At 49.5% G+C, this 20235-nt stretch overlaps 1 protein-coding gene across 1 annotated transcript in view; it reads right to left on the bottom strand.

The window, feature by feature from the left end:
- The window catches only part of LOC127574426 (laminin subunit alpha-3-like), a 304580-nt gene that overhangs the window by 209478 nt on the left and 74867 nt on the right, over positions 1–20235 (bottom strand). The window contains 5 exon segments of the mRNA XM_052023432.1: positions 1083–1145; positions 3119–3250; positions 9278–9368; positions 13057–13175; positions 17507–17622. Of these exon segments, the coding sequence (XP_051879392.1) occupies positions 1083–1145; positions 3119–3250; positions 9278–9368; positions 13057–13175; positions 17507–17622 (521 nt within the window).

Here is a 20235-nt window from a genome sequence, read left to right as displayed (position 1 = left end):
TCATCCAGGCTACTCCGACAGCACCTCCCAAACTCAAGACGTAACGCGAAGGCCAAGAGCACCCTGCAGATTCCCCACCAAGTCCCACACCATCCTGACTTGGAAACATATCACCATTCCTTCATCGTCACTGGGTCCAAACCCTGGAACACCCTTCCCACCTTCACCAGATGGACAGTGGTTCAAGAAGGCAGCTCTCCCAAAGGCAGTTAGTGATGGGCAGTAAATGTGACATCTAGATCCCATATGGGAGTAAATGATGAGGTGTTGAATTTCTATCACAATAATCCAAGTAAAATCTCACTGCGGTTCCTTTAAATGATCTGAGAGCAGAAACATTGGACCAGAGCAGGATTAGTTGCAATTCTTTTTCATATTTAGTCCAGCCCTGTTTACATCTGGATGCATTCATTTTTAAAGAAGCCCCATCCAAGTATTAATAATAACAGTTTGTCCTGAAGGCAATGTTTACTTAATAGCAGAAGTGTTTGAAATCTGTTTTACAGTAAATGGTGTAATTTAATCTCCTTCAGTTAATGAATGATGTTATTTAACCCCACACCATGAATATTATTTCATTGCAGTGGAAACTTAAACAACTGCTCTTGTGGATAAACAGAACACAGAGGAACAACACACTGGTGTCCACAGACCCACCTCTTCACCACAAGTTGAAAGGTGTTAACAGGAATTAACACAACATGGCTTGTTCAGTTAACTCTTTCCCTGCCACAGTGTGGTGTGAGATTACATTCAGCAGCTCTAAAGCACAAGGAATGTCTCCAGAAGAGATTCAACAGTGAGATAGGAGCAACACACAAAATGCTGGAGGAACTCAGCAGGTCAGGCAGCATCTATGGAGGGAAACGGACAGTTGACATTCTGGGTCGAGACCCTTCATCTGTCCATTTCCCTCCACAGATGCTGCCTGACCCGCTGAGTTCACCCAGCATCTTCTGTGTTGCTCCAGACTCCAGCATCTGCAGTCTCTTGTGTCTCCAGTGGGATAGGAGAGCCTGCCCCAACACAATGTTCATCAGAGCTTCAGCTACTCAAGCTGAATATAAAATGTAATTACTCACTCTGGTGAGATCCAGGTGTCGGGACCATGGTAACTGGATGGGGTGTGGTGTAAAATGGACTCCCTGGAAGAACAAAGGTTCATCATTGATTAGGTCAACATCGAACAGGCAAGACAATAGGGGCAGGAATCAGCCCCCAGCTCGGACACACCATTCAATGGGGCTGATCTGCTCCACACTTCAACACAGCCCTCACTCAATTTCCCACCTTTCTATAAACACAAACTATGTTTCTAGGAAAAGAATTCTGGAAGGAGTGTTTGAGGCTTGGAGAGAAGAGGGAGGAGATTCATCTCCACAGAGAAGGGAGGGTCAGGGTGATTGAGGAGGGAATGATGCCCTTAAAATTCTCAAAGGCCCTTGCACCTTATTGTCTGCCTGCACTGCACTTTCTCTTTAACTGTAAACATTTTATTCTGCATTCTGTTATTGTTTTCCTTTGGTACTACCTCGGTGTACTTATGTATGGAAGGATCTGTCTGGATGGCACGCAGACAAAAGCTCTTCACTGTATCTCGGTACACGTGACAATAACAAACCAAATACCAGTTACCTATCATGGAAGACAGTCAATGGTGAATCTAGTAGCAGAAACGTCTTTATCCAAGAGTTGGCCAGAATATTAAACCCACTCCCACTGGGAATGGTGAAGGTGAAGAGCATGAGGTGTATTTAGGGGAATGCGGTTAAACATGAGGGAGGGAGGAAGGAAAGGAGGCCAGTAGGGCAAGGAAGGGTTGGGTAGAACATTAGCTCCACCATGGATAGGATGGGCCGAATGTGCTCACCACACTACCCACTCCCACCAGTCACCTTCAGCCCCTCTGCTCGTCTTGGACGTCAGTGCCCTCTCAGCCAAACACGGGCTCCGAGACCAGCTGGACACTGATCACCAGCATGCCCATCACCGGCTCCATGGGTGGACTCGCCACTGGGACACTGGAGCCAGGCACCAGTTACCTGCGTCCCCCAGCGTACCCCGGGGAGGGGGTGATGTAAGGACCTTGTCCCTGTGAACAGGCCAATAAAGTCTTGGAGTCATTTTACTCGGTAATTGGTTTGTTATTGTCACATGTACCAAGATACAGTGAAAACCTTTTGTATGTGTGCCGTCCGCACTGATATAAGTGCATTGAGGTAGTACTAAAGGAAAACAAAACAGAATGCAGAATGAAGTGTTACAGTTACAGAGAAAGTGCAGTGCAGGCAGACAATAAGGTGCAAGGGCCATGATGAGGTAGATTGTGAGATCTATTCATGAGTGGGATAGAAGCTGTCCTTGAGCCTGGTGGTACGTGTTCTCAAGCTTTTGTATCTCCTGCCCTATGCAAGGGGGGAGAAGAGAGAATGTCCGGGGTGGGATGGGTCCTCCCACAGATTATGATGGGTGCTTTCCCGAGGCAGTGGGAAGTGTAGACAGAGTCCAAGGAGCGGAGGCTGGTTTCCGTGATGCACTGGGCTGTGTCCACAACTCTCTGCAGTTTCTTGCAGTCTCAGGCAGAGCAGTTGCCGTACCAAGCTGGTGAGCTTTCTTAGCCATGGCATCTACGTGTCTAGATCAGGACAAATGTTTAATGCTCTTGTTAACTTTCCAAGGTGTTTCTAATTGATTTTCTTTTTTTAAATATATTTTATTTTATTAATTACTTAAATATATTTCAGCTCCTCTTAAATAGCTCTGACTGGCAGAATCATTTAAAATCAGTTCACTACAGTGGGCCAGCTGGTCAAGCTGCTGCCTCACAGCTCCAGAGACCCGGGTTCAATCCCGACCTCTGATGCTGTCTGTGTGGAGTTTGCACGTTCTCCCTGTGACTGCATGGGTTAGCTCCCAGATCCCAAAGACGAGCAGGTCGGTAAGTTAATCGTCCGCTGTACATTGCCCCCTGTGTGTAGACGAGTGGGAAAATGGGGTGAATATGATGGGTGTTTGATGGTCAGGGAGACGTTGGGCCATGGGGTCTGTTTCTGTGCTGTATGAGTCCATGGCCCTGGGGTGGCCTGTAGGTGAACACGGAGGAAGCTGCCATACATACGGGTGCACTGGGGGAAGTTGTAGTGTCCTGGCGCACAGCGATTGCAGTCTTGCCCACTGAACCTCGGTCGGCACTGACAGACACCTGTGGTTTCGTCACAACCCTCAGCAAATTCCGGGTTACACCTGCAGGCTGAACAAGAGAAGATACCGTTTTCAGGATTTATTTTTAGAGTCATTGAGTTGTACAGTACAGAAAACAGGCCCTTCGGCCCAAGTGGTCCATGCCGACCAAGGCGCCTTCCTCTGCTAGTCCCATTTCCCAGCATTTGGCTCATATCCCTCTAAACCTTTCCCGTCCATGTACCTGTCCAACCTTGGAGTTATACCCATCTCAACCACCTCCTCTGGCAGCTCGTCCCATACACTCACCACCCTCTGTGTGAAGAAGTTGCCCCTCAGGTCCCCTTTAAATCTTTCCCCTCTCACCTTAAACCACTGCCCTCTAGTTTCAGACTCCCCTACCCTGGGGAAAAGACTATGACCATCTACCTTACCTGAGCCTGTCGTAAGGTCACCTCTCAGCCTCCTACACTGCTGAGGAAAAAGCCCCAGCCTATTTAAAGTCACCTCTGACTGTGCAGCACTCCCTCAGTGGTGCACTGGGAGGGCCAGCCTGCATCAGGAGCTCAGACCTCAGGAGTGGGGTTGGGCTGCTGCGGAGTACCAGTCAACCCACCAACTCTTCTGGTCCATTCTCCAGCACCCTCAAAGTCTTCCATTTATTTTCGGGATCTGGGTGTCACTGGCAATGACAGCATTTATTGCCCATCCCTAACTGCCCTAGAACCTAATTAGTTGCTGAACCATCTAAGCATCAACGATATTGGTGAAACTGAAGACACGCGGAGCCCAGACCGGGTAAGGGGGGCAGATGTCCGTCCCTGAGGAACTTCAGCGAACCACACCCCAATGGTTTTGTCATGATCATCACCACTGATTGGGTTTTAATTATAGATTATTAGCCGAAGTTAAATTCTACAACCACTGTGGTCGGATTTGTCTGCTGTTTTTTGATATAATACAAACGTTTATTTGCTAAAAGCACTACAAAAGGACATCCAGTGTCAAACTACTACATCTAATATAGAAAGCTGAAGAAAAACTATGCAAACTGCGGAACTACAGCAATAAAGCTACCTAACAGCCGCTGAACGCACCACACAACACTCCAGAGAAGAATCGCATTCTCACCGTCCACGACACACGCGATCCCCTGAGGGGCCCACCGAGCGCGGAGCTCAACCAGGGTGCCCGCGGATACCGCATGCTCCCTCTCCAAGAACACCGATTTGTCCGCTGTTGAACCACTGCACCAGCCCCATAGCTAGTGAAGGGTTTTGGCAGATAAGTCAAGGACCCCTCCCACCCCGGACATTCTCTCTTCTCCCCTCTCCCATCGGGCAGGAGATACAAACGCTTGAGGACACGTACCACCAGGCTCAAGGACAGCTTCTATCAGACTCTTGAATGGACCTCTCGTACTTTTGAACTCTTGATCTCCCAGCCTACCTTGTCGTGGCCCTTGCAGCTTATTGTCTGCCTGCACTGCACTTTCTCTGTAACTGTAACACTTTATTCTGCATTCTGCTTTTTTAACTACCTCAATGTACTTATGTATGGAATGATCTGTCTGGTTGGCGCACAAACAAAAGTTTTTCACTGTATCTCGGTACATGTGACAATAATAAACCAATAACCAAATTACTGTTCAGCACCTCCCTTACTGCAGCACTGGGAGTGTCTGTGTGCTGCACACACTCACCACACCTACAGCTTGCCCTGTTCCTGAGTGCAATTCCATGGCTGGAAGAGAAAATGGGCAGGCACTGTAGTGTAGCGGTTAGTGGAACGCTTTACAGCGCCAGCGACCTGGGTTCAATTCCGGCCACTGTCTGTAAGGAGTTTGTACGTTCTCCCCGTGTCTGCGTGGGTTTCCTCCGGGTGCTCCGGTTTCCTCCCACATTCCAAAGACGTACGGGTTAGGAAGTTGTGGGCGTGCTATGTTGGCGCCGGAAGCGTGGCGACCCTTGCGGGCTGCCCCCAGAACACTCTATGGAGAAGATGTATTTCACTGTGTGTTTCGATGTACATGTGACTAGTAAAGAGATCTGATCTGCCTCTATCACTGCATCAGCTATGGAAGGCTGACTTGAGCAGGTTTAAGTACTTTTCATTTCCCTGGCGGTAACACCGTGCACGGCCCTCTGACAAAGCAGTCTGTTTGGGGAAACACCACGTCTAACGCAAGTCTGAACCAGAAGCAGCCCCGTGCACCACTCACACTTGCGCCTCTCCCCCCGCCCCCGAGTGGAATTAACCAGTGCTACCTGTTCATCAGAGGAAAAGCTGGGCGCACTTGACAAAGTTCTAATTAAACCAAGCAGTGATAATGACTTTGTAAACCACAAAGAATGAAGCTCATTCAGCTACCCGTCAGGAGAACCTCAAGACTGAATTTGATGCCTCAAGCACTTGTTCAGGCTGAGTGTACAATGAGGGGCGGGGCGGGGGAGGGGGGGTGGGTGCGGTAGTTGGAGCCATAAAATACTGCAGATGCCAAAAATCTGAAGTAAAAGCAGAAGGTGCTGGATTTACCCAGCAGGTCGAGCAGCATCTGTGGCTGCTGGACTGCTGGAACTGCAAGCCCTGACTTTCCTTCCGCGTCATTTCTGTCTGAATTTCAGATCTTCAGTAGCTGCACCACTTGGTTCAAATTCCTCAGGTCACCTCGCCCCTGCTGCCTCCTCTCGTTCTCCACAACCTCCACAGGGCAGTAGATAGCAACGTGGGATCGGTTTGGGTTGAATTTAGGACAGGTACGGTAGTGTAGCGGTTAGCGTAACACTATTACAGCACCAGCGACCCGGGTTCAATTCCAGCCACTGTCTGTAAGGAGTTTGTACGTTCTCCCCGTGTCTGCGTGGGTTTCCTCCGGGTGCTCCGGTTTCCTCCCACATTCCAAAGACGTACGGGTTAGGAAGTTGTGGGCGTGCTATGTTGGCGCCGGAAGCGTGGCGACACTTGCGGGCTGCCCCCAGAACACTCTACGCAAAAGATGCATTTCACTGTGTGTTTCGATGTACATGTGACTAATAAAGATCTCTTGTCTTATCTTATCGTGAATAGCAGGGGAAAGAAGACACAGATGGGAGTGATCTATAAACTGGTAAATTGGTTTATTATTGTCACACGTACCGATGTGCAGTGAAAAACTTTGTTCTACATGGCATCTGTACAGATCAATTCATCACATCAGTGCATCGAGGTAGTACAAGGGAAAACAATAACAGAATGCAGAATAAAGTGTTACAGTTACAGAGTAAGTGCAGTGCAGGCAGACAATAAGGTGCAAGGTCATAACGAGGTAGATTGTGAGGTCAAGAGTCCATCTTATCGTACTAGGGGACCGTTCAATAGTCTTATAACAGCGGGATAGAAGCTGTCCTTGAGCCTGGTGGTACGTGCTTTCAGGCTTTTGTATCTTCTGTCCGACGGGAAGGGGAGAAGAGAGAATGTACCCCCAAAGTGTGACCTCTTTGATAGGGCACAGCATAATGCGTAAACATTTAGGACTTGTCTGAAGGGAACTGCAATTGTCATGGGAGATTTTAATCTGTATATTGATTGGGTAAAACACTGGCCAAGGTATTACACAAGAATAATTTGTGGTGTGTGTCAGGGATTGTTCCTGAGAACAGTATGTAACACATCTCCCCAGGAACAGGCTATTTTAGATGTGTTCATCAGTAACGAGGAAGGCATTGATCAGAGATCTTGTGGTTAAAGATCCCCTCGGAGATAGTGACCACAATACAGAGACACAAGAGACTACCTGATGCTGGAATCTGGAGCAAAAAACAGACTGCTGGAGGAACTCAGTGGGTCAGGCTGTGTGGGTGGAGTGGTGGCGGGGGGGGGTTAGTGGAAGAATTATATAACAGCCATGTCTCCTCTCTAATCCCAGTCCTGATGCAGGGACTCGACCCAAAACATCAACAATTCCTCTCCTCCTACAGATGCTGCTCAACCCGCTGAGTTCCTCCAGCAGATTGTTTGTTTCTGGTGACCACAATATATTAGAATTCCAGATGCAGTTTGAGGGTGAACACCACAGAACCACAATGACTGTCTGCAATTTAAATAAGGGCAATTACAATGGTATGAGGGAGGAGATGTCTAAGGTGGACTGGGAAAGTAAGCTGGGAGACAGCTCAGTGGAGGAACGGTGGCAGACATTCACACAGCTGGTCTATAATACTCAGCGGGAATGTATCCCCGTTATAAACAGGGATAGATATTTTAGAGATTCAGGAATCGAGGATCATGGGGAACTGACACAAACGAGGAGATGAGGCCAGTGTAGATCAGCCATGATCACACTGAATGGTGGGGTGGGCTTGAGGGGCCGAGTGGCCTCCTCCTGCTTCTATTTGCTTGTGTTACTGGGAACCTAGTGGGATTGGGCGGTGCTGGTTTTACTGGGATTGGGCAGTGCTGGTTTAACTGGGAACCTGGTGGGATTGGGCAGTGCTGGTTTTACTAGGAACCTGGTGGGATTGGGCAGTGCTGGTTTTACTGTGAATCTGGTGGGATTAGGTGGTGCTGGTTTTACTGGGATTGGGTGGTGCAGGTTTTCACTGGGAATCTGGTGGGATTGGGCGGTGCTGGTTTTACTGGGATTGGACAGTGCTGGTTTTACTGGGAATCTGGTGGGATTGGGCGGTGCTGGTTTTACTGGGATTGGACAGTGCTGATTTTACTGAGAATTTGGTGGGATTGGGTGGTGCTGGTTTTACTGGGAACCTGGTGGGATTGGGCAGTGCTGGTTTAACTGGGAATCTGTTGGGATTGGGTGATGCTGGTTTTACTGGGATTGGCCAGAGCTGGTTTTACTGGGAACCTGGTGGGACTGGGCAGTGCAGGTTTTTACTGGGAACCTGGTGGGTTTGGGTGGTGCTGGTTTTAACTGGGATTGGGCAGTGCTGGTTTAACTGGGAACCTGGTGGGATTGGGCAGTGCTGGTTTTACTAGGAACCTGGTGGGATTGGGCAGTGCTGGTTTTACTGTGAATCTGGTGGGATTAGGTGGTGCTGGTTTTACTGGGATTGGGTGGTGCAGGTTTTCACTGGGAATCTGGTGGGATTGGGCGGTGCTGGTTTTACTGGGATTGGACAGTGCTGGTTTTACTGGGAATCTGGTGGGATTGGGCGGTGCTGGTTTTAACTGGGATTGGACAGTGCTGATTTTACTGAGAATCTGGTGGGATTGGGTGGTGCTGGTTTTACTGGGAACCTGGTGGGATTGGGCAGTGCTGGTTTAACTGGGAATCTGGTGGGATTGGGTGATGCTGGTTTTACTGGGATTGGCCAGAGCTGGTTTTACTGGGAACCTGGTGGGACTGGGCAGTGCAGGTTTTTACTGGGAACCTGGTGGGTTTGGGTGGTGCTGGTTTTAACTGGGATTGGACAGTGCTGGTTTTACTGGGAACCTGGTGGGATTGGGTGGTGCTGATTTTACTGGGATTGGGCGGTGCTGGTTTTACTGGCAACCTGGTGGAATTGGGCATTGCTGGTTTACTGGGAACTTGGTGGGATTGGGCAGAGCTGGTTTTACTAGGAACCTGGTGGGATTGGGCAGAGCTGGTTTTACTGGGAATCTGGTGGGATTGGGCATTGCTGGTTTTACTTGGATTGAGCAGAGCTGGTCTTTCTGGGAACCTGGTGGGTTTGAACGGTGCTGGTTTAATTGGGATTGGGCAGTGCTGGTTTAACTGGGAATCTGGTGGGATTGGGCGGTGCTGGTTACCTGGGAATCTGGTGGGATTGGGTGGTGCAGGTTTCATGTTGCAGCTGGTTTTACTCTCGCTGGAACTCAGCAGGGGCAATATCAGGCCGGGTGTAACAACATTTTTTGCAAGTACATATGCGCACACCTGCCGGTCGATCGCACGCCAGAGTGACAACGCCCTCCCAAGCAGGGAACATCGCTTTTGGCACTGGATTTTGGGGACCCGTGCACTTTTCAATCTCCCCCGACCTTCTCATTGATCTACAACTGTAAGTGGCTCAGTTTCTTTATTTTGGTTAACATGAATCAGTAAAGGCGTTTAATCTACCGCACCGTTCTCGTTCTTGCCCCGTGCATATGTAACACTCACCTACACAGCCATCGGGCGCGTCCTTGGGAACCCCAGCCCGGCGGTAATAGAACGGGGCACAGCGCTCGCAGTTCATCCCAGCTGTGTGGTGCTGCACAGAGGTTTAGAAACAGGAGACCCACAGTTAGTAAAACTCCAGCTCCCAGGGGGTTTTATCCAGCCAGTGAGACGTTAATCTTGACTCAACCAGACTCTGAAGCTAACAGCTGTCTCCATTCAACTGGACCACTTCAGTTCTTGTTTGAGCCGGGTGTGTCTGACAAGGCCAGCATTTCCCATCCCAAGTCACCACTGAGAAGGTGGGGGTAGGCTGCCTTCTTCAACCACTGCAGTCCCTCTGGTGAAGGAGCTCCACAGTGCTACTGGGGAGGGAGTTCCAGGGTTTAGACCCGGTGATGATGAAGGAACAGCACGATAGTTCCAAGTGCGTGAGCTGGAGGGGAACCTGGAGGTGGTGGTGTTCCCCTTCTCTTGCCCGTTGTAGGGTAGAGCTGGTGGGTTTGGGAGGTGCTGTCAGAGTGGTCTGAGGTGAGTAGCCATAGCACGTTTTGTAGACGGTGCACACTGCAGCCACTGTGCACTGGTGCAGAGGGAGGGAGTATCCAGGGTGGACGATGGGGTGCCCGCCAAGTGGACTGCTTTGTCGAGCATCCTGAGGGAGTTTGGTGGAGCAATCAAGCAGCCAAGTGGGGAGTGTTCCATCACACCCCTGACCTGTGCTCTGTAGATAGAGGTAGGTAATGCAGCGGATGTGGAGTGCATGGACTAACTCCACCCAGGGAAGCGGGGAGTGTTCCATCACACCCCTGACCTGTGCTCTGTAGATAGGGGTAGGTAATGCAGCGGATGTGGAGTGCATGGACTAACTCCACCCAGGGAAGCGGGGAGTGTTCCGTCACACCCCTGACCTGTGCTCTGTAGATAGGGGTAGGTAATGCAGCGGATGTGGAGTGCATGGACTAACTCCACCCAGGGAAGCGGGGAGTGTTCCGTCACACCCCTGACCTGTGCTCTGTAGATAGGGGTAGGTAATGCAGCGGATGTGGAGTGCATGGACTAACTCCACCCAGGGAAGCGGGGAGTGTTCCGTCACACCCCTGACCTGTGCTCTGTAGATAGAGGTAGGTAATGCAGCGGATGTGGAGTGCATGGACTAACTCCACCCAGGGAAGTGGGGAGTGTTCCGTCACACCCCTGACCTGTGCTCTGTAGATAGGGGTAGGTAATGCAGCGGATGTGGAGTGCATGGACTAACTCCACCCAGGGAAGCGGGGAGTGTTCCGTCACACCCCTGACCTGTGCTCTGTAGATAGGGGTAGGTAATGCAGCGGATGTGGAGTGCATGGACTAACTCCACCCAGGGAAGCGGGGAGTGTTCCGTCACACCCCTGACCTGTGCTCTGTAGATAGGGGTAGATAATGCAGCGGATGTGGAGTGCATGGACTAACTCCACCCAGGGAAGCGGGGAGTGTTCCGTCACACCCCTGACCTGCGCTCTGTAGATAGGGGTAGGTAATGCAGCGGATGTGGAGTGCATGGACTAACTCCACCCAGGGAAGCGGGGAGTGTTCCGTCACACCCCTGACCTGTGCTCTGTAGATAGGGGTAGGTAATGCAGTGGATGTGGAGTGCATGGACTAACTCCACCCAGGGAAGCGGGGAGTGTTCCGTCACACCCCTGACCTGTGCTCTGTAGATAGGGGTAGGTAATGCAGCGGATGTGGAGTGCATGGACTAACTCCACCCAGGGAAGCAGGGAGTGTTCCGTCACACCCCTGACCTGTGCTCTGTAGATAGAGGTAGGTAATGCAGCGGATGTGGAGTGCATGGACTAACTCCACCCAGGGAAGCGGGGAGTGTTCCGTCACACCCCTGACCTGTGCTCTGTAGATAGGGGTAGGTAATGCAGCGGATGTGGAGTGCATGGACTAACTCCACCCAGGGAAGCGGGGAGTGTTCCGTCACACCCCTGACCTGTGCTCTGTAGATAGGGGTAGGTAATGCAGCAGATGTGGAGTGCATGGACTAACTCCACCCAGGGAAGCAGGGAGTGTTCCGTCACACCCCTGACCTGTGCTCTGTAGATAGAGGTAGGTAATGCAGCGGATGTGGAGTGCATGGACTAACTCCACCCAGGGAAGCGGGGAGTGTTCCGTCACACCCCTGACCTGTGCTCTGTAGATAGGGGTAGGTAATGCAGCGGATGTGGAGTGCATGGACTAACTCCACCCAGGGAAGCGGGGAGTGTTCCGTCACACCCCTGACCTGTGCTCTGTAGATAGGGGTAGGTAATGCAGTGGATGTGGAGTGCATGGACTAACTCCACCCAGGGAAGCGGGGAGTGTTCCGTCACACCCCTGACCTGTGCTCTGTAGATGGGGGATAGGTAATGCGGCGGACGTTGAGTACGTGGACTAACTGCACCCAGTGGTTGGGGAGTGTCCCATCACACTCCTAACATGTGCCTTGTAGACTCTGGAAAGGCTTTGGGGCGCCAGGAGCTGAATATCCAGCTTCTGACGTTCGGTCCTCGGTATCCCATTTCCATGGCTGCTCCATTTCCAAATCAGAAAGCAACAAAAGAAAGTGATGAATACCTGTTAATAACACCAATAATGAGGCTTTAAATCAGCTCAAGGGGTTAAGGGCAGGCTGATTACTCAGTGCAGGACGGCCAGTGTTGGCCTAATACAGAACAATCTCACCACGGAGGAGACGGTGGGGTTGCTGCCGGTCACTGCATCCACTTACACCCTTGGTTGAACAGCCCACTGCTCCCATTCAGGTTAAAGGGGGAAAACTGTTGGAACGTTCGAGACATTTTTGCTGCCAGACCATAATATTCATGAATGCTGCAAAAAAGAGCTTTACGACCTATTTCTGTTACCAATGAACACAAATACAGTAAAACTCTGATAATCTGTGGCAACATTATGACCTTGCACCTTATTGTCTGCCTGCGCTGCACTTTCTCTGTAACTGTAACACTTTATTCTGCATTCTGTTATTGTTTTCCCTTGTACTACCTCAACGCACTGATGTGATGAAATGATCTGTATGGATGGCATGCAAAGCAAAGTTTTTCACTGTACTCGGTACACGTGACAATAATAAATCAACTCCCAATCACCAACAAACAATCTGCTGGAGGAACTCAGCGGGTCAAGCAGTCTCTGTGGAGGCAGAGGGATGCTCGACGTATCATCAGGACTGAGAGGGAGGGTAGTTTTCAGATTCTGCTGACTATAGGTGCAGATCTGCCTGAAGTAACCGGTGTGTGTGTGTGTGTGTGTGTGTGTGTGTGTGTGTGTGTGTGTGTGTGTGTGTGTGTGTGTGTGTGTGTGTGTGTGTGTGTGTGTGTGTGTGTGTGTGTGTGTCTGTGCATGTATGTATGTGCATGTGTGCATGTATGTGTGTCTGTGCATGTATGTGTGCGTGTCTGCATGCATGTACGTGTGTGTGCGTGTCTGCATGCATGTACGTGTGTGTGCGTGTCTGTGCTTGTGTGTGTGTGCGTGTGTGTGCGCGCGTGTGTGTGTGTGCGCATGTGTGTGTGTCTGTGCGCGTGTGTGTGTAATTTTACCCCTTTATACTGGCACCCCTCCCTCTGACCGGCTATTCCCCCCCACCTACACTCTCAATCCTGATGCAGAGTCTCGACCTGAAACATCAATCATCCCTCTGCTTCCACAGATACTGCCCGACCCGCTGAGTTCCTCCAGCGGTTTGCGTTCAGCTGATGGACGTGTTGGTTCTCAGATGAGCAACTGGTTCATACCTGGCAGTTCAGGCAAACACCTCCACCTTCATACTGCCCATGAATGTTCATACTCGCTCTCCTCTGGCTGACTGCGGCATCGTAGTAACAATCCTTGGCATGTCCGTGGCAGTTACAAGCTGTAAAATAACACACCAAATTATTTCAACACCCATCTCTCCAATAATTCCGTTCTACAAAAATAAATCAGAGCTCAGCATGTCTACAATTGTTGGGCTGGCATTTTTTTCATTGATCTGCTCCCAGAACCTGTCCCTAAGTACTCAGTAAGCTCGGCAATACGGGTGACCAGAGGGGGTTCATGATGACAATCCAGTCGTTTCATTATCATGACTAATATTTTAATTCCAGATTTATGGAATTAATCCACTACTGGTGCTGGGAATACTCAACAGGTCAGGAAGCATCTGCGGGAGTTTTCTCCTCTTGCAGGGTCTTGTTTCCCAGTCTGAGACGAATTCTACCAGAACAGCGGTCAAGGCATCCAGATCCTAGTCCAGGAATTAACCATTGGGCTGTTGAACCCTGCCTACAGCAATGGGAGCCTCTCAAACCCATCCCGGGAGCAGGAGACTCGCTGTGCATCGGTGGGAAAGGTGCGACATACAAGAGCAAGAAACATCTAAACTGAGATCCAGACAGGATAACTGATTCATCCTTTGACAGGGATTGTTAGACAGAGGACATCCTTCAGAAATTATGTGGATAGCAGGTATCAATACAAATAGTCTTCAAAATGTGTTCAAATGTTTTTTTAAATTTTTTTTTAAATTTAAATTTTATTTACAGCGCGGTAACAGGCCCTTCCGGCCCAACAAGTCCGCGCTGCCCATTTTAAACCCCCAATTAACCTACCCGTACGTCTTTTTTTAGAATGTGGGAGGAAACCGGAGCACCTGGAGGAAACCCACGCAGACACGGGGAGAATGTATAAACTCCCTACAGACAGCGACAAGAGTCGAACCCCAATCGCTGGCGCTGTAATAGCGTCGCGCTAACTGCTACACTACCATGCAAGCAGTAATAAATTTTGAAACCAAAAGGATAGAAGGAGATGACTCAAGAGATATGGTTTGCAAACTGACAGGACTGTAAGCCAAACCTAAGACAGTGGGGCGACGTTAATTGGCCAAAATCAAACCAGGCATCAGAAACCTTCAGCTAACTTGTTTTGCATCATTGTGATAGAAATCATGGAAGGTTGATCGGCAAATGTGTTCCATCTATCAATAACTGGGACATCTGTGTCCCCACAGAGTCTCCCCTCACAGCACTAATTTTGGGTGGAGACACAAGAGGCTGCGGACCCAATGGACGATCTGCTGGAGGATCTCAGCAGGTTGAGCAACATCCGTGGGGGGAAACAAATTGTTGACGTTTTGGGTCAAAACCCCGTCTCAGCCTCCAACACTCCAGAGAAAATCATCCAAGTTTGTCCAACCTCTCCTTATAGATAACACCCTCTAATCCAGGCAGCATCCTGGTGAACCTCTCGTGCACCCTCTCCATAACCTCCACGTAATGGGGCGACCAGAACTGTACACAATACTCCAGATAGGCTGGATTTGTTTTCCTTGGAGAGTAGGAGGCTGAGGAGGGACCTGATGGAGATGTACAAAATTATGAGGGGCATAGACAGTGGGAAACGTTACCCATGGCAGAGGTATCTAAAACTAGAGGGCATAGGTTTAGGGTAAGAGGTTAGATGTTCAGAGGGGATCAGAGAAAGAACCTGTGCCTCCAGAGTGGGGCTGGAATCGGGAACACACTGCCTGAGGGGGTGGTCGAGGCAGAGACTCTCACAACGTTTAAGAAGTATCCAGGTGAGCACTTGAATCGCCAAGGCACAGAAGACTATAGATAATTGCCACCCACCTCTCAATCTCTTGTTCCTACAATGATGCCCTACACAAAACCTACCCTCTGACCAAGCTTCATCTACTCCCGGTAGGGCTCTGGGGAGTGCTGTAGAACAGAGGGACCTAGGAGTACACGGTTCCCTGAAAGTGGCGTCGCAGGTAGACAGGGTGGTGAAGAAGGCGTTTGGCACGCTGGCCTTCATCAGTCATAGAAGTTGAGACGTTATGTTGCAGTTGTACAAGACGTTGGTGAGGCCGCATTTGGAATATTGTGTTCAGTTTTGGTCGCCCTGCTGTAGGAAAGATGCCATTAAGCTGGAAAGAGTGAAGAGGGAGATTTACAAGGATGTTACCGGGACTTAAGGGTCTGAGTCATGGAAAGAGAGGTTGAGCAGGTTGGGACTTTATTCACTGGAGTGTAGGAGAATGAGGGGTGACCTTATAGAGGTGTATAAAAGCATGAAGAACATAGACAGGGTGAATGCACACAGTCTTTTTCCCAGGGTTGGGGAATCAAGAACTAGAGGACATAGGTTTAAGGTGAGAGGGGACAGATTTAAAAGGGACCTGAGGGGCAACTTCTTCACCTAGAGGGTGGTGACTATATGGAATGAGCTGCCAGAGGAAGTGGGTGAGGCAGGTACATTAACAACATTTAAAAGGCACTTGGACAGGTCCTTGGATGGGAAAGGTTTCGAGGGATATGGGCCAAACGCGGGCAAATGGGACTGGCTTAATGGGAATCTTGGTCAGCAAGGACCAGTTGGGCCAAAGGGCTATGATTCTACACTGGTGTCATATAAAAAACTCAGAGGAGATTTCTGAGAGGTGAAAGGGCAAAATTATGCAGCTAGTGATTTCTAGGTGAGGAGACATCAGCCGATGATGCACTGGGGAATGAGATGGGCCGATTATCCTCATCCTGCTACAATTCATCCTTTGTTGGAAACCTTCAGTATTTAAGGACACGACAAGTTGCACCAAATTACTTCTTTGGATTTCAGATGTTTGGTGTCTAATTTTCACTTGGTCAAGGCTCAGAGTTTCAGGATTGGATTCTAACAGAAAGAAGCTGTAAGAGAGGAGGACTTTCTCCTGCAGGGAGATGTTGGCATGCAGCCAGATAATCCATGCCAAAAGTATGTTCCAAACATCTCTGTTCAATCTACACTGCACAAACAAAGAACGATATGTGGAGACACAATTCTCTGCATAAATTCTGGGCACAGTGCTTAACAGGGGCTGCCAATCAGAGGCCAACAGTAACTCTTAAGCTGAGATTTCATAAGAAAAATATGCTGGATGTTGTATTGTGCAACATGCCATTGTTTCAGACTCTGTAGTAGTGCAGTTCAACATCACACTGGACTGGAGGGGTGCAATCCTCAGCACACACCCCAGAGCCCAGGGTGGTATTCAATACATTCTGTAATGCTGAAGGGTTCAATGGCTATGGGGAGGAGTCAGGAACAGGGGACTAAGGTGGTTATCAGCCATGATGGTGTTGAATGGGGGAGCAGGCCTAATGGGATCAGAGGGATCTTGGGGTCTGAGTCCACAGGATGCTCAAAGCAGCTGCACAGGTTGACTGTGGTTAAGAAGGCATATGGTGTTTTGTCCTTTATCAATCATTGAATTGAATTTAGGAGCCGAGAGGTAATGTTGCAGCTATACAGGACCCTGGTCAGACCCCACTGGGAGTACTGTGCTCAGGTCTGCTCGCCTCACTACAGGAAGGTTATGGAAGCCATAGAAAGGGTGCAGAGGAGATTTACAAGGATGTTGCCTGGATTGGAGAGCGTGCCTTATGAAAAGAGGTTGAGCGAACTCAGCCTTTTCTCCTTGGAGCGACGGAGGATGAGGGGTGACCTGATAGAGGTATATAAGATGATGAGAGGTATTGATCGTGTGGGTAGTCAGAGGCTTTTTCCCAGGGCTGAAATGGTGGCCACAAGAGGACATAGGTTTAAGGTGCTGGGGAGCAGGTACAGAGGAGATGTCAGGGGTAAGTTTTTTACTCAGAGAGTGGTGAGTGTGTGGAATGGGCTGCCGGCAACAGTGGTGGAGGCAGATACGATAGGGTTGTTTAAGAGACTTTTGGATAGGTACATGGAGCTGAGAAAAATAGAGGGCTATGGGTAAGCCTAGTAATTTCTAAGGTAGGGACATGTTCGGCACAGCTTTGTGGGCCGAAGGGCCTGAATTGTGCTGTAGGTTTTCTATGTTTCTATGGTCTTTCTGTACAGAAGAGAGATCAAAGGTGGGGTGGATAAAGAGAAAATATCTTCTTAGTTTGAGGAAGATTCAGATGAGGGGGTGTCATTAGTTCTGGGCTACTCAGGGTGACGTCAGGCAGTGGGAAGGTGGAACTCGCTCTCCCAAAAATGGGTGTAATATTCAAGACATTGATGATGTGTGACTCTCTGATTTACCCACATGGAGATGCTCCCAGTCTACTTTTGCAGAGTCCCGCCACATCCTGATGAAATCAGGCTTCATCCAATTCAGATTTAATTACTAAAGAGTGTTCCCTGGTGACAGTGATGTGTCTGAACCTGAACTTGGATAAAAGGAGCATAGATGACACTCACATTCACATTCGTTGGCCGATGAGGTTGTAGCTGGTTGCCATGGCTTCTGATTGAACCCAGGACAGCAACGCTCGCAGGATATTCCGCAGGTGTTGTGCTGACACTCACACTGCAACCTGAACATCACACCACTTGTCAGTAACAGGCAAACACACCCAGCTGGTCTCAACAACAGCTGGCACATTTCAGCATGTCAAAGGCTGCACAAACACTCAAAGGAAGCTCATTCAGTTTTTCTAACTGTAAAGACTACGGACCTAATGCTGGTAAATGGGATTCATGTAGACAGGGGCAACGGTCAGCAAGGACATGATGGGCTGAAGGGCCCGTTTCTGTGCTGCATCACTCCATGAAAGACGGTGTGTGAAGATTAAGGAGCAGTGGGCAGCTGGTGGTAATGAATCCAGAACCACTGAGCGGAGAATCACTGTGATTATTATCTTGTCGAAAACCGCAAGGGGATTGCATAGAATGAACAACGAGGAACCGCCTCCTGGGGCAGGAGATCAGGGATCGGAAGAAATGGGTTTGACAGCTGAGGCAAGAGACCGGGGAAGAGGAGTGGAAGTTTTCCCCAGAGTGACATACCCGTGAGGTGACCGAAGAGGTGGTTGAGGGACAATTTTCTGAAAAAGAGTTGGACAGCTACTTGAACAGGGAAAAAAAAGACAGGGCAGAGGAGAGGCAGCACAACTGGATAGGGTGGTGAAGACCACATACGGCAGACTCGCCTTCGTCGGTCGGGGCATTGAGTATAAGAGGTGGCATGTTACATTGTAGATGTGTAAAACTTTGGTTTGCCCGTACTTGGAGTATTGTGTGCAGTTCTGGTCGCCCTGTTACAGGAAGGATGTGGAGGCTTTGGAGAGGGTGCAGAAGGGGTTCACCAGGGTGTTTCCTGGATTAGAAAGTATTAGCTATAAGCAGAGGTTGGACAAATGGGTTGTTTTCTCTGGAGCGTTGAAGGCTGAGGGGACACCTGTTATAAAACTATTGAACGGACCTCTGGTACAATAAGATGGACTCTTGTCCTCATTATCTATCTTGTTATGGCCTTACACCTTATTGTCTGCCTGCACTGCACTTTCTCTGTAACTGTAACACTTTATTCTGCATTCTGTTATTGTTTTCCCTTGTACTACCTCAGTGCACTGATGTGATGAAATGATCTGTACGGATGGCATGCAAAACAAAGTTTTTCACTGTAGCTCAGTACTTGTGACAACAATAAACCAATAAACTCCAAAAGAAGTATATAAAATTATGAGAGGCGTAGATAGGGTAGACAGTCAGAGACTTTTACTATCTAATGTCAAATACTAGAGGGCATTGGTTTAAGATGAAAAGGGGAAAGTTTAAAGAAGATTTGCATGGCAAGTTTTTTTTACACAGAGAGTGGTGGGTGTCTGGAACGTGCTGCCAGGGGAGGTGGTGGAGGCAGATACGATAGAGGTGTTTAAGAGACATTTAGACAGACACATGAACAGGCAGGGAATGGAGGGACACAGACCGCGTGCAGTCAGATGGGATTAGTTTAAATTGAAATAACAATTGGTACAGACATTGTGCGTTGAAGGGTCTGTTTCTGTGCTGTACTGTGCTGTGTACAATGTTCTGACTAATTCAACCCTCTCTCAACATGGCCTGTCACCTTGCAGTCCGTGACAGCAGACTGATTTAAAACTTTGGAAGAAGATAGAAGGGGAGGTAAGGAGAAATTTTCACACAGAGAGCGGTGATAGTCTGTAGCTCACTGCCAGGAGTGGTTGTAGTAAAAGTGAATGAGGGTCTTCAGAGGGGGCCCAGGTGGCACTGGGGAGAGATAAATTTGCAGAGCTGTAGAAAAACAACAGGAGAATGGAACTGATGGGATTGCTCTGCTGGAGTCGGCAGGGATTCGATGGGCTGAATGGCCTTGTTCAATGCCACGAGTCTACAATGTTTTCTTCTCATTGTTTCAGTCCCTGTGGTACTGGACTTGGATGGCAAGTTTCCCCCAGTCACCTTGTGTGAAGAGCATCACCAGGTATCACTTTTCAAATGCAAAGCACATTGACAGCTACTTGTAATAAGAGAGGGGTATGCTGGCACTTCTCACCAGGTCAGGCAGCGTCTGTGGAGGAAATCACTTTAAGTAGGTGCAAACAGGGTGTAGGTTGGAGATAGAAGAGACCGCAGATGCTGGAATCTGGAGCACAAAACAAACAGGCAGCATCTGTGGAGGGGAATGGACAGTCGACATTCTGGTCGAGACCCTTCATCCGGACTGAAAGATAGAGGGGAGATGGCCGGTATAAAGAGGTGGAGGGGGAAGGGAGGGGCAAGAGCTGGCAGGTGATGGGTGGATCCAGGTGGGGAGGGGTGACGGGCAGATGGGGGAGGGGGGAGTGGGAGCAGCGACAGAGGCTGGGAGGTGAGAGGTGGGGGTGACAGAGGGCTGCAGATGGTGGGATCTGATGGGAGAGGAAGGTGGAGCCTGGAACCAAATAAGGGGGGTGGGGAGGGCAGGTGGGAACAGTGGGGGGGGGAGGGGACCCAGTGGGAGGGGTGTGTGGGCGGTGGGCAGATGGAGATGGTGGGGGGGGGAGGAAACAGGGTGATGGGGGTGGGGGGGTGTAGGAGGAACTGGGGAGATCAGGAGGAGAGAGGAAAGGGACAGAGGGGGAGCAGGTTCCCTGAAGTTGAAGAATTCAATGTTCCTGCCATTGGGCTGTAGACTGCCCAGGGGG

This window comes from Pristis pectinata, chromosome 9, assembly GCF_009764475.1.
Source record: "Pristis pectinata isolate sPriPec2 chromosome 9, sPriPec2.1.pri, whole genome shotgun sequence".
Classification (NCBI taxonomy): Eukaryota; Metazoa; Chordata; class Chondrichthyes; order Rhinopristiformes; family Pristidae; genus Pristis; species Pristis pectinata.
This window is presented reverse-complemented; position numbering and strand designations above follow the sequence as displayed.